We start from the raw sequence: 13,377 nt of genomic DNA on the forward strand, positions 1-13,377 counted from the left end.
AGTGGGGAAGGTCTTTGGTGACTGCAGAAGTCTTTTTTTCCTCTGCCTTATCCCTGTCAGTCCTGGGCTTTGCTCTGTGGTTCTTGGCTTTCTCACACTTCTTACCCATCCCTTGAAGACTATGTGTTGTGCCACTAGAGTCTTTTTGCTAGAGAATTCTCACTAGATAGGTCTTAATGCTATGTAATTGGTGCAAGGAGTTCTATTAATGAGTCCTTCAATTCTTTTCCCCTTGTAGGGCTGCTTTCTGGATCTTATTGCCTCTGTCTGAATGTGCTTCTCGAGCAAAAGCCTGCCATACTAATGATCTTTTAATCTCCTAGCTCTCAAACAGAGATAATTCTGGTGCAGAACAGCATGATGGTGTCTGCTGATGATGGGAATAAGATGCCTTTCAGCTGGAGGATAAAGGAGTATTTGGATGAGATGTGGCTGAAGGCTCAGTACATCCAAAACACTGAAGGTGAGCACCTGGCTTGAGCTTGTGATGCTCCATCCATCTGCCCTGTGAACTCCAGTGTATTGCTAGCATGCCTCAACCCATCACTACCACCCTGGGATCACCTTCAGTCCCTCTATACTCTGTTTCCCAGTATTAGTCTGTCTCATGTCCTGAATGCTGTGGGAAATACTAAGAGTTGATGTTAAGATCCAGTAAATATGGCAACGATGCCTGGGCTGAGAAGGCCTGGCCTCAAATTCCTCATTAGCAATCTGAATGGGGGGAGTGCTGTATGCACCAGTGACTGATTAGGTGTCCAGGCAGAAGCTGTGTCAAACCCAGCTTCCTCCTGACATGCTGAGCTTTTCTCTGCACTCTTGTTTTCCAGACCAAGCGGAGAACTTTGTGGATATATTCCAGAAAACTGCACTGGGAGAATTTATCTCTGCTCTGACCAAGGAGGAAAAGCAGGAGCTCTTCCAGTGTTATGTCATTGACTTCATTGTCCTGACCATTGGTGTTTCCTCCACAAAGGAGCTGCAGGTCAGTGTGTGGAGCAGGAACTGGGAACCCCTTGGCTGAAGAGAAGGGCATGATGCCCTTCTGTGTATCAACGTCATGGAATGGCCTGGGTCGAAAAGAATCATAATGATCATCTAGTTTCAACCCCTCTGCTATGTGCAGGATTATCAACCATCATACTAGGCTGCCCAGAGCCACATCCAGCCTGGCCTTGAATGAATGTTGCTTTCTCAGACCCAGTCCTCCTATCACATGGGTGATGAGCTGTCCCCAGAGCAGACGTTGGATTCTGAATGGCTGCTGGAATCACTGTGTGCTTACTTTAGGAGCACCAGTAGGAAAAGCACTTCCTTAGGAGAGCCCATAGAAATGGCCCCAACATTTAAGACTGTCTTCATAAAGCACTAATGAGGGTTTTAAAGACAATTTTGTATTTTAGTACAAAATAAAATTAAAAAAATAAAATAATTTTTGGGGTAAATTTTAATTTTCTTAACTTTTTTTTCTTCCTACCTTTTCAGTGTCTGCAACTTGCTTTTCTCTCCTGTATCGAGGAATGGAAGGCAGCTTCTCCCAGGAGACAGGAGGCGGTGCCGTGTCTGCCCTGGGTCCACTTGGGCTACAATCAGTTCAAGAGCCGCTTGCAGAACTTCTCTAGGATCCTGGCTGTACACCCCAGTGTGGTCGACCCTCTTCTTAACCAGGATGGGATGCCCCATCCCGAGATGGTACAGTCATCACCAGGCGTTTTGTGATCCTCAGCCCTAGCACAGAGCTGTCTTCATTGAGTTAGTTTGTGTCCAGTGTCCTTTTGATTTCAGCTGGAGTGGGAAGTGCCAACTCAGATGGAATCCTTGGTGTTAGGAATAGACAGCTATGTTAGCAGCCTTACTAGTGGAGTTTAAATTAGCTTGCCATGCTTTTGTATTAATTAGTAGGGTGTGCTAATGGTCTGAGCCACAAGCATGGGAACCCCTTAGAGCTTGAGATCATCAATAGGGAATTATTCAGTGCTACATAGCAAAGTCAAATAGCTCCTGGATAATTTTCAAGTGTTACTGCTGCATTATGCTTACAGTCTGTGTGTGCATTTAGGTTTTAGACATCTTAGCTGCAATTGTGTGTGCTGAAGACCTGGAGGACCAAATGCAGGCAGCCCACCCAGAGACCTGGCTGCAGAAAGTGAAGAATCTTCGAATGCCAATTGAATTTATTTGTAAAGACAAGTCGTTACAGGGGAGTGCTACTTGGTGCCATCAGCTGCTAAAACAACTCAAGTATGTACTGCAGTTCTACTCATAGCCTTGATCTTTTTTCCCTTGCTGTTAGTACAGACTGGAAACTGTTCTGGTTCTGCTTTTCTCTGATGAGAACTTTGTATACATTCCCAGGTTCCAACTCAGGAGGGTTGTTATCAATTGCCAGATAGTTTTTCCTTTCTTTCCTTCCACAGATGCTCCCCTGAAGTCTAGCAGTGTTATCCACTGCATTCCAATTGCGTTCAGGGCTGCTTTGAATCTTGTTTGTTTGGCATTAATCAGCAACGATTCCCTGCTTTATTCTTGTAAAGACAGAGATGGGGAACTTTGCTGTGCCTGAGACAAGAGATTTCTCTCCCACAGTTCAGGCCAAGGGAGCTACGCTGGGGTATCTTGCAGACCTTGTTTAGTTTAACTTAAGTGGGAACAAAAGCTTGGTTCCTTCTTTAAGTTACTTCCTATTCTAACGGAAACCAGAGATAAGATTTTTGTTGTGCTCTTTGTTGTGCTGCAGTGCTGTCTGCAGGACACTTTCCCATGTCATAAGTTCACTTGCTACATACTGCTGTGTGTTTTGTCCTTGACAGAAAGCCAGGCTTTGGTTAAGGGGCTGATAACCAAAAGGCAAATCTAAGAAGCTGCATGAGAATTGTACAAGAGCTGTAGCAGTGAGCATGAGAAGCAGATCTGATGCTGTTCTGCCTTTCAGACTCATAGCACAGCCACATCAGCTCTGAACTCCTAACTGTACTTCTGAAATCATGCTTTCCTTCCCACAGAACCTGCTGGAACCGTGTTTTCTGCATGTCTCTGTTTGTTGAACATGTATTGCTTGGTACCAGCGCTTTGATGCCAGAGGTTGAAAATATAGTGAAAAATCATACTTTGCTTCTTGCCAAGGTGAGCTAAGAGATGATTTCACCTCTTTCCTGTTTGCTTCTGCCAATTGTGTCAGCAGAGCTGAGCCATTCAGCATTGCCCTTTTCTTCTGCAGTGCTTTGTGGAGGATTCAGACATGAAGACTCATCCAACTTTTGTTGCAGTGATGAAAGTACTGTGCAGATGCAAGGAGGACGTCAGCAGCAGGCTCTACAGGTAGTGATGCTGAGACTATCTGTGCACAATCAAGGAGAAATATTGCCTATGTATTCCTTAGCATAAAAAGCATTGCATTCAATGTACTGAAAGCCAGATGGAGAGCAGTATGTTCTATTTTATTCTGCACCCTGGGGCTGAGTGGTTAGCCAACAGGTCTTTAACTTTCTTCTGTGATTATAGTTGCAGATGAATGTCTTACTCAAGACTTCCTTGGTAAGACAGCATTGAAGCAATCATGTTCGCTGCTGTTCCTGACTTACAGGCATGATTTGAAGCCGTGTTCCATCTGCCATGGAGAGCCCAAGGATCCAGTCCGGCTGTGTTGCAACCATGCCTTTTGTGAGAAGTGCATCAGAGCGTGGCTAATTCCAGCACACATGCATTGTCCATTATGCAGAGTTGCTGTTGAAGATGATAATTTAACTGTTGACAAGGAGCTCAGGTACTCCTTCCTGTCTTAAGGTATAAGCATCGCAGCGGGGCTGGTAGTGTAAGGAAATACACTTAGAGGATGGAGGAGGAAGCTCTGCTCAGCTCTTCCTTGTCTGGGATTAGATCCATCCATTTCCCCTTTATTGTTTCAAAAGAGGGGAGGAGGTTGCCTTTGGCCCACTTGATGGGGCTCATTGCAAAACCCTGCAAGCTGAGGCAGCACTCAGTGGGCTCCAAGGCCCTCTTGGTGGCTGAACTGGATAACGGAGCTGCTGGTCACCTCAGATTGCTTTGTGATAGTGTAGCAGACAGCTCACAGTGCGTGTATCTGGCATCACTCTGACAGCTAAGATCACAAGTAGCAATCTGATGTGGCCTTCTCACTCGGATGCTTTTGGAGAGTTATATAAATCCAGCCTTTTTGAAAGCTGGAGAAGAGCATCGCTTTGACTTTTGCCCATGCCTGCTTTGCTTCATCCATTATTTAACTGGTTCTGTATTTGAACGCCGTCCTAATGCTTTTTACTCTCTGCCTAGTGCTGCCATAGCAAAAAATGCCCTGTTCCGCCAGAGGTGCAATAACTTCTTCATAGATGTGGTTACCACCATGTGCTTTAAGGACAATGAGCCCCCTGACGCAGCAGTGATCCAAGAGCTCCTCAATCTGCTATTTGTGTACAGGCGCCTCCTGGGGGATTCAGGTGAGCTCTATTCGTGGAGCCTCATAGAGCTGATTCTCTTTGTAGCTTCTCTCATTTTCCCATCCCTCCTGTGTTCCCACAGATCGCCCTGCTACTTACACCAAACTTCTGTCCCCATTTGATGAGGAAGTGGATGAAACTCCCATTATCCGCTCAGTGATGCTGAAGCTTCTCTTGAAGTACAGGTGAGTACAGGCAGTTATTGGGTGTTACACTGCAGGTAGGGTGTCATGGTTCACCTTTTTCCATGGCATCATCAAATTGATGTTTGTTCTCCTTACTTCCCTACTGCTTGTTGAATTAGTACCACAGCAGGTGAAATTCATCCTGCACCTTTGTATTAGTTGTGCAGCTAGGCTGACTTGAATGTGCTTTGTATGATGTATCTGATCAGTCTGTGCCAACACTTACCTATTTGCTCTTAACCTGGAGCTGTGCTGATTGTGGATGGCTCTTGCAGCCCTGGGGGAATGGCTGATGGCTTTTCAGATCAGTAAAGCAGCATTCCTGATCCACAGGCAATCAAAGACAACAATCTTTTGTATGCTTACACAGAACCCTCCCTTCACATAAGTTCCTCCACCTTCCCTTTGCAGTCAGAACATACAAAGAGCCATTTCTCCAGTGTGATTGTTTCCTAATTCACATTCCTGAAATAGAGCAGGTGATTTATGCCCTGGAAATCCTTATTTGTCATCTCTGATAAAAGCCTAGCTTGGAGGAGGAAGCTGGATGTTATCTGGTAGGAGCCAGTACAGTTGCTCTTCCATCACTTCCAAAGTGATCTCCACCTGTCTCATGGCCTTAACTGGTAGCTTGATCATGATTTAGTACAGCCACCAGCATCGCAGCTGTGATAAGAGTGTGTTTCTCTCTCCAATAGCTTCAGTGAAGTGAAAAATGACGTGCAAGATTACCTGTCCCGGGTTGAACGCTGCCACATCCTGGACAATAGAGATAAAAAAGAGCTCTACTTGCTTTTTGTCAACTGCTTGGAGGTAAGACTTTGGCAACAGAACTGGTACAGGGGGAAATTTAAGCCCACTTCCCTCCCCCAGTAAGTTAAATTAAAGCACTTGTTCAGAACCTGCTCTCCAATACGTGGCTATGCCTCCCAAGGTTTTGTTTTTGCTGTGTTTCATAAATGCTTCTTTCTCTTGGGCACCTCACATAAGAATGTGTGAAGGGAAAGCCTCTGCATCTTGGGACATGTGAGTGTGCTCAGTGAACATGCTCTTCACTCTCATGCTCAGCTACACATGTGGGAAATATAGGAGAGCTTGGGTGTGTTGCTAAAGAAGTGTTTGGTGATGCAGTAGAAGTTTGGGATAAGCACCAGAAGGATCCCAGGAAGGAGCTGATGGCAGTTGGGTGGAGGGTGTCATGAAAAACATTGGAGGTCTTTTGGCAAGGATGCACTGGATGTATACAGCACCAACACATGGGGTATCTGACTCCAGTGACTCTGCTGCTCATGCAGTGTTCTGGTTCATCTTTAGGATTCTATGTGTGACAAGTCAGAAGGCAGCCTTGGATGTGAGAGTGTTAATTCATTGCCTGGAGACAGAGGCTTTCCAGAAAACTACCTCCCAAAAAGCAATCGAGGAGCTCCTCAGGAGTCATCTGTGGAATACCTGCAGGCAGTGGCCAAAGTTCGCTTGTACCTGACTAAGGCTGCAGAGCTGCTCTATGACATGTATGAGCTCACAGGTAAGTAATGATTGTGCTATCAAATGGAAATGTTGTAGACAATGAAAAGTTATCGTGGGAGGTGAGCTGGGCACAGTCAGTGTGTGTGCTGGTGTCTGGCTGAGACAGAGGGCTTTAGTAGTTTTCCTTTTCTAATGAAAGATAGATACGTGTCTACTGTAAGGCTTCTGGTTTTGTGGGCATCTGAAAAGGAGGAAGAAGTAATTCCAAAAAAGCAAGCCCTAAAAGAAGATGTTGAGCTGCTTCTGTGATCCAGTGAAGGAGATGAGTGCATGGAGAATGGTCTTAGAGATGCTCACACAGTCCATAAGGCATCAAAATGACTTCAAAGGGATTTCAGAGTCCAGCTCTTGCACTGAGGATGTCAGGCTAGTGGAATGTATGCAAAAGCTGCTCTTAAGGCACTCCATCACCTTGGGAGTTGAGTTAATGGAAAACCAATGTTAAGAAAAATGGAAGAGCTCTGGGAATTAACTACCTGGTTCCAAAAGTGTGTTTGGAGTCTTGTGTCCTATTGGAAACCTAGAGCAGATTTCCATGTAATCTAAGAACACCTTGGAAATGACCTCATAAGTCTCAAGAACAGGTTGTGGGCCAGAGTCTGGCTGAGGGAGCACTTTAGATGAGGAACAAGGTAGGATGTATTTTTTGCTTTTTCCCTTCCAGATAAAGACCAGGTAAAGGAGAAGGAACGTTACCTGGAGAATGTGAGGGTGTTCTGTGGGCTCACCAAGAATGACTGGCACCGTGTTTACCTGATCCGGAAAATTGCCCATCTGTATGGGATGGAATTTGCTCAGAAGCTTGTGATGGAGGAAAGGTTCAACTGGGTGTTCCCAGTGGAAATTCTGCGACAGGTAAAGAAGAGGGGTCTCCTTGGAGGTGGCTCACTGCTGTTAGTCCTGTTTGTTCCAGTGCTGCCTGGCTCTGGGGAACTTGCCACAGTGCAAGATCTATTTGGGTTACCACGCCTGTGTGCTGCCTCTTTGTGAAGGCTGAAAGGTCACATCTACTGGGAGAAATGGTTCCTGCAAAGAGCAGGTTTTGCCTTGTCCACTGGCTGGTTAACATCCACAGTGCTTACTGTGTGCTCTTCCCTTTGCAGGTACGGAGCAGTCAGTCTAACCCCATTGATCGTTACCTGGCGTGTGGCAAGAACTACAAAGTCCTGCGTGATGCTGTGGGGAAAGCCATGATAGAGTGCAAGCTTGAGGGACTTTCAGAGGCTGAGAAGGTAGGGAATGTTCTTCTCACCATAACCCTCTCATGGATTCTGGGTGCCCAGCGTTGATGCTTTTTATGTTGGTGTTGGCAGTGTCTCTTTGCAGTGGAGATGCCTGGGTTGCCTTTGCTTGTGGAAGCTGCTGTGGCTTATCCTGGCTGAGGCGCAAACACTTGCTTTTATCATGCTCTGGCACCCATAGCACTGAGATTCAGTGGGTTGCCTCATCCTTGCTATTCATCCCCTCTAATAAATGCAGGTTGATTTACAGTGAATGTTTCATGCACCTTGTAGCCAACTGCCAGCTGAGGAGGTAGTCAGAGCAGTTTTATGCCCATTCCCTGCCTGCCCATATCTGCCTGTCCTTGTGCCTTGCCTTGTAAAATCAACCAAGTGTTTTCAGTGCAGTTGTAACCTTTCTCCAATACACATTTTATGTACGAGAGCGTTCGGGATGTTTGACAAAAACCCACCATTTGAATTTCTCCACATCACACAATGCATTCACTGGTGGCGATCTGTTCCATCACTTGTGTGTTGATTTGAAGGCAGGGAAACTCAGGGTGCTGAACTGTGAGATCATAATTCTGGCTAGACGAGAATAAAATACTGAAGTTTCTGATATCAAATCAACTGGAGGGCTCAGATTACTCTTCTTGTAGCTTGGACAGCAAGTTCTGCTTCATCCCTTCTTATGTGGGGAGAGCTTTAGTGCAGACCAACCAATGCAATAACCATCTGAATCCATGTGAATGTTCAGCCATCACAGCAGTTATCTCTTCTCCACTCTATCATTTCATCTTTTCCAGGCCTCTGGCAGCACCCCAGCTGTCCATCTGCTCCTGGCTATTTTCAGAGAGGTCACTGCCCTGTATGGATGCAGTGACTCAAGTTTTCATCCCAAACAGCAGGTAAGATGCTGCCCTTTGGGGGGCTTGTGACAAATGTGGATTCATCAATAAGTGAGATATGAATCATTGGTGGAAGAACTTTTTGTTCTGGCTTATGGCCCAGGTCAGGGCAAGGGGAAAGTAGTTTAAAATTGGGGAAAAATGCAGTGTGAGAAGCAGCTGCTTATCCTCCTCCGTTTGATGGACAATATCATGGTGGTTTTATTTCTTTTTAAATGTGTGCTTTCAGCAAACTTGTGCTCTGGCTGAGTTCATTCAAAACTCCAAAGTCCTGAGTTCTCCAGACCTGCAGAACTTTGCGATGTCCCTTGCCATGAATACGTTGCCATCTGTTCTGAGTGTGGATCCTCAAAGCTTCAGCAATAACGGAGCACTCATTGAGATGGCTGTTCATACTATGGCTGTCCTTCTGTGTGGGCAGAACCCCATCCTGCAGCCACTGAGGAATCTGGCATTCTCCCCACACACCATGGAGGTAAAGAGATCAGCACATCAGTAATACTTCCATTCATCTACTGGGCCCGCTGTAATATCACCATAGCATCAGAAGACACCAGCTCATTGTTTTAGTTGTGGATTTCTGATGGGTATTTCAGTGTTGTTGGCATTAAATAGCACAGCACAGCTCTGGACTGGCACCTTTTCAATGTACTTCTGCAGACTGAGCAGTATCAGGCAAATACTTGTGCTGATGTTTGAGAAAGTCTGAAAGCAGTTGGCTGACAGCAGTGTGGAAACCTGTGTGTCCTAGAGGGTAACGGAGCCATAGACTGTGAAGGTAGAAGGATTTGCTGCTTGGTTTCTTCTGGCTTTCCAGCAAAAGGAATCCAGTTTAGAATGTGTGCGTGCAAATCTTGACAGTATTGAGGGTAGCATTTGAAAACATATGCATGCATCACACCCTTCATCTGCACTACGTCTTTTAGATACTGTGATGGGGAATGAGGACAAGGTAACAGTGGGGAGCTGCTACAGTAAAGAACCAATCCAGACATTCATTTGTCACCTTTCTTACTCTTTAGCACTCTTTTCTGCCTACAATGCCGGAAGATATGGTGGCTCAAGCAAGAGCCTGGCAAGGACTGGCTGATCTGCACATGTACAGTAAGTGCTTCTGACTGGCTTTGAAAGAAACTGAGGATAACTCCTTGTTATTGGAGGAAGCAATTCCTGATAAGAGGATAGACATCATCTTCTTCATGGTTTGGGTTATTTTTCAGGCTTCCATTCCATGTTTTTCAAGGGGAAAAGCAATAAAAGCTTCCTCTAGTTCCTGCACGGACCTTTTGCACTCTGTTGGGCTTTGGGAACTTCAGTGTTTTCTATTAGGTCTTGAAGCATATTTCTAGTTCTAAGGTGATGGTCCCCATGATAGGAAATAACGGGGGCTTCATAAATAGCTCTGTTAACACTGTTCTACTTTTTTCTTTCTTTGTAGTATGTCCAAATGGCCACCCCTGCACTGTAGGAGAGGTAAGAGTTTGAGATTGGTAGGTTTTCTTTTTATTTTAAAGCAAGTAACATTTGCAGCAATAAACTTCCATGTTTTAGTTATTGCTGAAGTTCTTTTGTACTGCATTTCGTCCTATAAACTCTCTGCATTGCTGGCCATTTTGTTGCTGTAATGTAACATTTAAACCAGACGGTACCATAAATCTGGGCAATAAATCAGCCAGAGGTTGTTTGTCCAGCATACAGCAGCCTTCAATATAAGCAGCTACAGTCTGGATCTTTGCTTCATTCTTACTCTGGAATTCAGTGTTCTCTTTTTTGTTCTTTGCTAGTGTGGCAAACCCAGGCAAATTGGCCGTTGTATTGAGTGTGGCTCAGAAGTCGGAGGGATTAATTACAGGCCAGTGCCTGGCTTTCAACAATTATGGTATGCTTTGATTGATTCACCTTCTCAATACTGAATGATATAGTGTGCTTTCAGAACAAAAGTTATTGCCCCGTGATGAAAGGTGGCACATGGGGTTCCCTCCTAGCTCACGCATTGGCCTCTTGGAAGTAGAAGAGGCTGAGCCATGAGGGGTGCTGGTAGAGCTCTGAATTTCCAAAAACTACATTAAAATAAGAGCTTGTTAAACTTTTAGTTGAAGCTTTTCAACTCTCTGTTTGTCCAAGCTGATGTATGTTATGTGGTGCTATAGTGGAGCAGAAAGCTACGTGTTGTTAGCTGGCTCATCAAGGCAGTAGAGCTCTTACCTAAACTGCAGGAGCTACAACTTATGCTCCTTCCTCCTTCTCTGGATTTGCACTTCCAGCCCTTGCATAGAAATGGTGATGTCTCAAAGTCTAACAGTAGTGGCTTTTCACCTGTCCTTCATGGTGCTGACTAAACCCCTGCAGGGCTGGACATTGCCCCTTTCATAGACTACGTAACAAGAAGAGATGCCCAACAAGAAGAAATCAGGCAACAAAACTAAGGGAATTAGCTTATTTGCATGCAAAGCTTATTGAAATTCTTCATTCCTCTGCAGCACTCTTAATTGGTACCTTTTATGGCATTCAGAGAGCTCATGAGCAGAAAGATATTACTGGGTATTGATAACCTTGTGTGTTCTCTTGTCAAGGCAAAAATGACCGTACATATGCTTTCCAACAGGAATAGTGGAGACAGAACTCAGACTGGCCACGTCCTTGGAGATGCACAGCATAGAAGAGAGCAGGGAGTGTCTGATCGCTCCATGTCCCCGGCTGTCTTCATGCTGATCCGCTTGCTCACACATTTAGCGATGTTGCTGGGAGCCACAAAAGATCCTCAGGTATCTCCTAGTGGTAACTTCAAGCAGCTGCATGAAATGTATTGAAATCTGTGTGATGCTGGTCCTTTTTATCCCACTGCCTATTGACCAGGGCAGTCTTTCAAGGCACAAGACCCAAATTCACTCCCCTCCTTGCCTAGTGATTGTGTTGGTTTCATTGGTTTCATATGCGTGCATACCTGCCTTAATTTGTTCAATAGTCCTGTAGGGCAAAATAGAGCTGGTAAGACTGCAGTTCTGCATTGATCTGGGCTGTGTTGGCTGTACTCATTGTCACCTTTTGTCACTCTTTAGTCACTGAGAAACATTATCAAGCCAGCAGTGCGCGACTCAGTGACCTTCCTGCAGCAGCACATCCAGGAGGACCTGGCACAGCTGACAAGAATTTTGGGCAAGAGCGTGGATGAGGCTATCGGCATCCTTCATCTGGTCCTAGGCAGCCTTCTGAAGGACCCCTACCAGCACCCAGGGCAGTGTAAGGAAGCTATCAGCCATCTCATCTACAAGCTGTGTTGGCATTTTAAAGGGCAGCAGTTATTTTGCTTCTTTGGTAAAGAACCATTCCCGACAGGCAGTAGCTGAGCTGATGAGGAAGATGCAGGAAAATAAGGCTTGTTTCTCACTCTAGGGAGTGAAGGAATTTCAGCTGTGTACTTCTATTTAGGTTGAGTTCAGGGGGGTTTGCAAGATTTGACAAGTAGTTCTGAAAAGGAATTGTGGAATAAATAGCCTCATGATACACTGACAGAGTTCTCAGCTCACAAGCAGAGGTGCTGCTCAAAGCACAGTATTGTGTATAATCATATACTACTCCTTAAATGACTGCCAAGGAGTTAGTTGATGAAATAGGGGTGGCAGATTATGGCTAGAAGTAGAATCTGGAGTTCAAGTTGACATGAGTCATTGTTGTATGGTGATTTATATGGAACAGCTGTATTTTCAGTGTGTGACTACACGGGCCATTATTCAAGTTCTGTTCTTTATTCTGTTGTTGCTCCTGGTCTGACCTTGAACAAGTTGTTTAACCTCTCTGGGATTCTGAATGACTCGTATAAATGGCTGCATCATTTGAATTGAATGACTGAAGTCTCTAAAAGGCTGAGATTACTGTGTGCTGTTCTGGATAATGCTCCTCTGTTGGACTCAGATGCTCATTCCAGGACCTCTATAATTACTCCTGGCTTACCATGCAAGCTTGCAAGGATGCCACATCTAGAAGCTAAGGGAATCTAAGCTCTTTTTGCAACTAAAGTGTTACAAGCATCACTCGTATATTTCTGTTACAGGGCCAGTTCAGTTTGATGATGTGCTTTCCACCAAGGAGAAAAGAAACAAATGGGAAGAAATTGTTGCAAGAACTGTTATTATTCCTGAATTGGAGGTGAGAAATTTGTTTGAAGAGATTTCAGCAGCCACTTCTTCAGAAATCTGACCTGCTGTAATGCCTGAGTTCCCCCTTTTATCCAGCTGTTCCTAAACCTGAGCTATTTAGGGGTTTAGGCCAAGCTGCCAATTCTGATAGGATGTCATTCTTTTATGCAGGGCTTGGATAAGAAACTTCTGAAGTTAAATGAGCAAATTCAAGAGGATGAGAGAATCTCTTCCAATCCAATAGTGAAAGTAGTTTATGGAGACCCAGCGACTTTCCTGTCCCAGCTGCCCCAGGACAGCCACATACATCACTCTAAGATGTGGAGCAGCCGAAAGAGGATTTCAGTGGAGAACCTGGGCCATGTAGTCCAGCAAATGAATGCTAAGGACACCGTCCCACTCCTGTGGAAGTTCCTGCAGAAGGTGAGTGTGATACAGGGGTGGGACCCCACAATGCTTGGATATCTGCCTGCAGATTCAGAGGCCAGGGTATTGCTGCCCTAGTATGAGCAGCAACATCAAACTGGAAAAGAACAATAAAAATTGCACAGAAATGATTGGGAAGACAAAATCAAAACTGAGAGGTGTTGTAGCATTTGGTTATAGTGCCTTCCTCATCATAACCTTTGATAATCTTGAACTGCATGTGTTAAATATATACATTTCTTCTTTGTAACGTCTAAGAAGTAATTCAGTGAAAGTATTCGGGATTAGGTTTTGTCCAAGGATGGCTTTACTCATGGGGTCCCGTTTTCCCCCTCCAGGAACCAGAACTGAGGTTGGTTAAATGTCTGCCGGAGATTCTGGCTCTTCAGCGAGACTTGGTGAGGCTGTTTCAGAACACATCTGATGCCAAACGCTGCACGATCAAAGAGTTCCTCAGTGAGCCCCTCTCAGGTGAGAAGATGATGTTGCCTGAACTGTAAATTAGTGAAATTAAAAGT

General features: G+C 45.0%; 1 protein-coding gene across 6 annotated transcripts in view; it reads left to right on the forward strand.

Annotated features, from left to right (window-relative positions):
• Positions 1–13,377, forward strand: part of RNF213 (ring finger protein 213) — a 45,550-nt gene that overhangs the window by 28,462 nt on the left and 3,711 nt on the right. For 5 of the 6 annotated variants that reach the window (XM_015879694.2, XM_015879695.2, XM_015879693.2 and 2 more), the window contains exons 37-59: positions 324–463; positions 831–985; positions 1,486–1,692; positions 2,060–2,241; positions 3,003–3,123; positions 3,218–3,318; positions 3,584–3,763; positions 4,291–4,454; positions 4,537–4,639; positions 5,338–5,452; positions 5,954–6,164; positions 6,831–7,021; positions 7,270–7,398; positions 8,196–8,297; positions 8,527–8,772; positions 9,320–9,401; positions 9,736–9,770; positions 10,082–10,176; positions 10,903–11,062; positions 11,357–11,537; positions 12,349–12,443; positions 12,605–12,856; positions 13,198–13,330. In XM_015879694.2, the coding sequence (XP_015735180.1) occupies positions 324–463; positions 831–985; positions 1,486–1,692; positions 2,060–2,241; positions 3,003–3,123; positions 3,218–3,318; positions 3,584–3,763; positions 4,291–4,454; positions 4,537–4,639; positions 5,338–5,452; positions 5,954–6,164; positions 6,831–7,021; positions 7,270–7,398; positions 8,196–8,297; positions 8,527–8,772; positions 9,320–9,401; positions 9,736–9,770; positions 10,082–10,176; positions 10,903–11,062; positions 11,357–11,537; positions 12,349–12,443; positions 12,605–12,856; positions 13,198–13,330 (3,380 nt within the window). Of the gene's footprint in view, positions 1–323; positions 464–830; positions 986–1,485; positions 1,693–2,059; positions 2,242–3,002; positions 3,124–3,217; positions 3,319–3,583; positions 3,764–4,290; positions 4,455–4,536; positions 4,640–5,337; positions 5,453–5,953; positions 6,165–6,830; positions 7,022–7,269; positions 7,399–8,195; positions 8,298–8,526; positions 8,773–9,319; positions 9,402–9,735; positions 9,771–10,081; positions 10,177–10,902; positions 11,063–11,356; positions 11,538–12,348; positions 12,444–12,604; positions 12,857–13,197; positions 13,331–13,377 lie in introns of those variants that run through there. The other variant, XM_015879698.2, reaches the window with a different exon arrangement.

The sequence above is a fragment of the Coturnix japonica genome, chromosome 18, assembly GCF_001577835.2.
Source record: "Coturnix japonica isolate 7356 chromosome 18, Coturnix japonica 2.1, whole genome shotgun sequence".
In the NCBI taxonomy this organism is placed as follows: domain Eukaryota; kingdom Metazoa; phylum Chordata; class Aves; order Galliformes; family Phasianidae; genus Coturnix; species Coturnix japonica.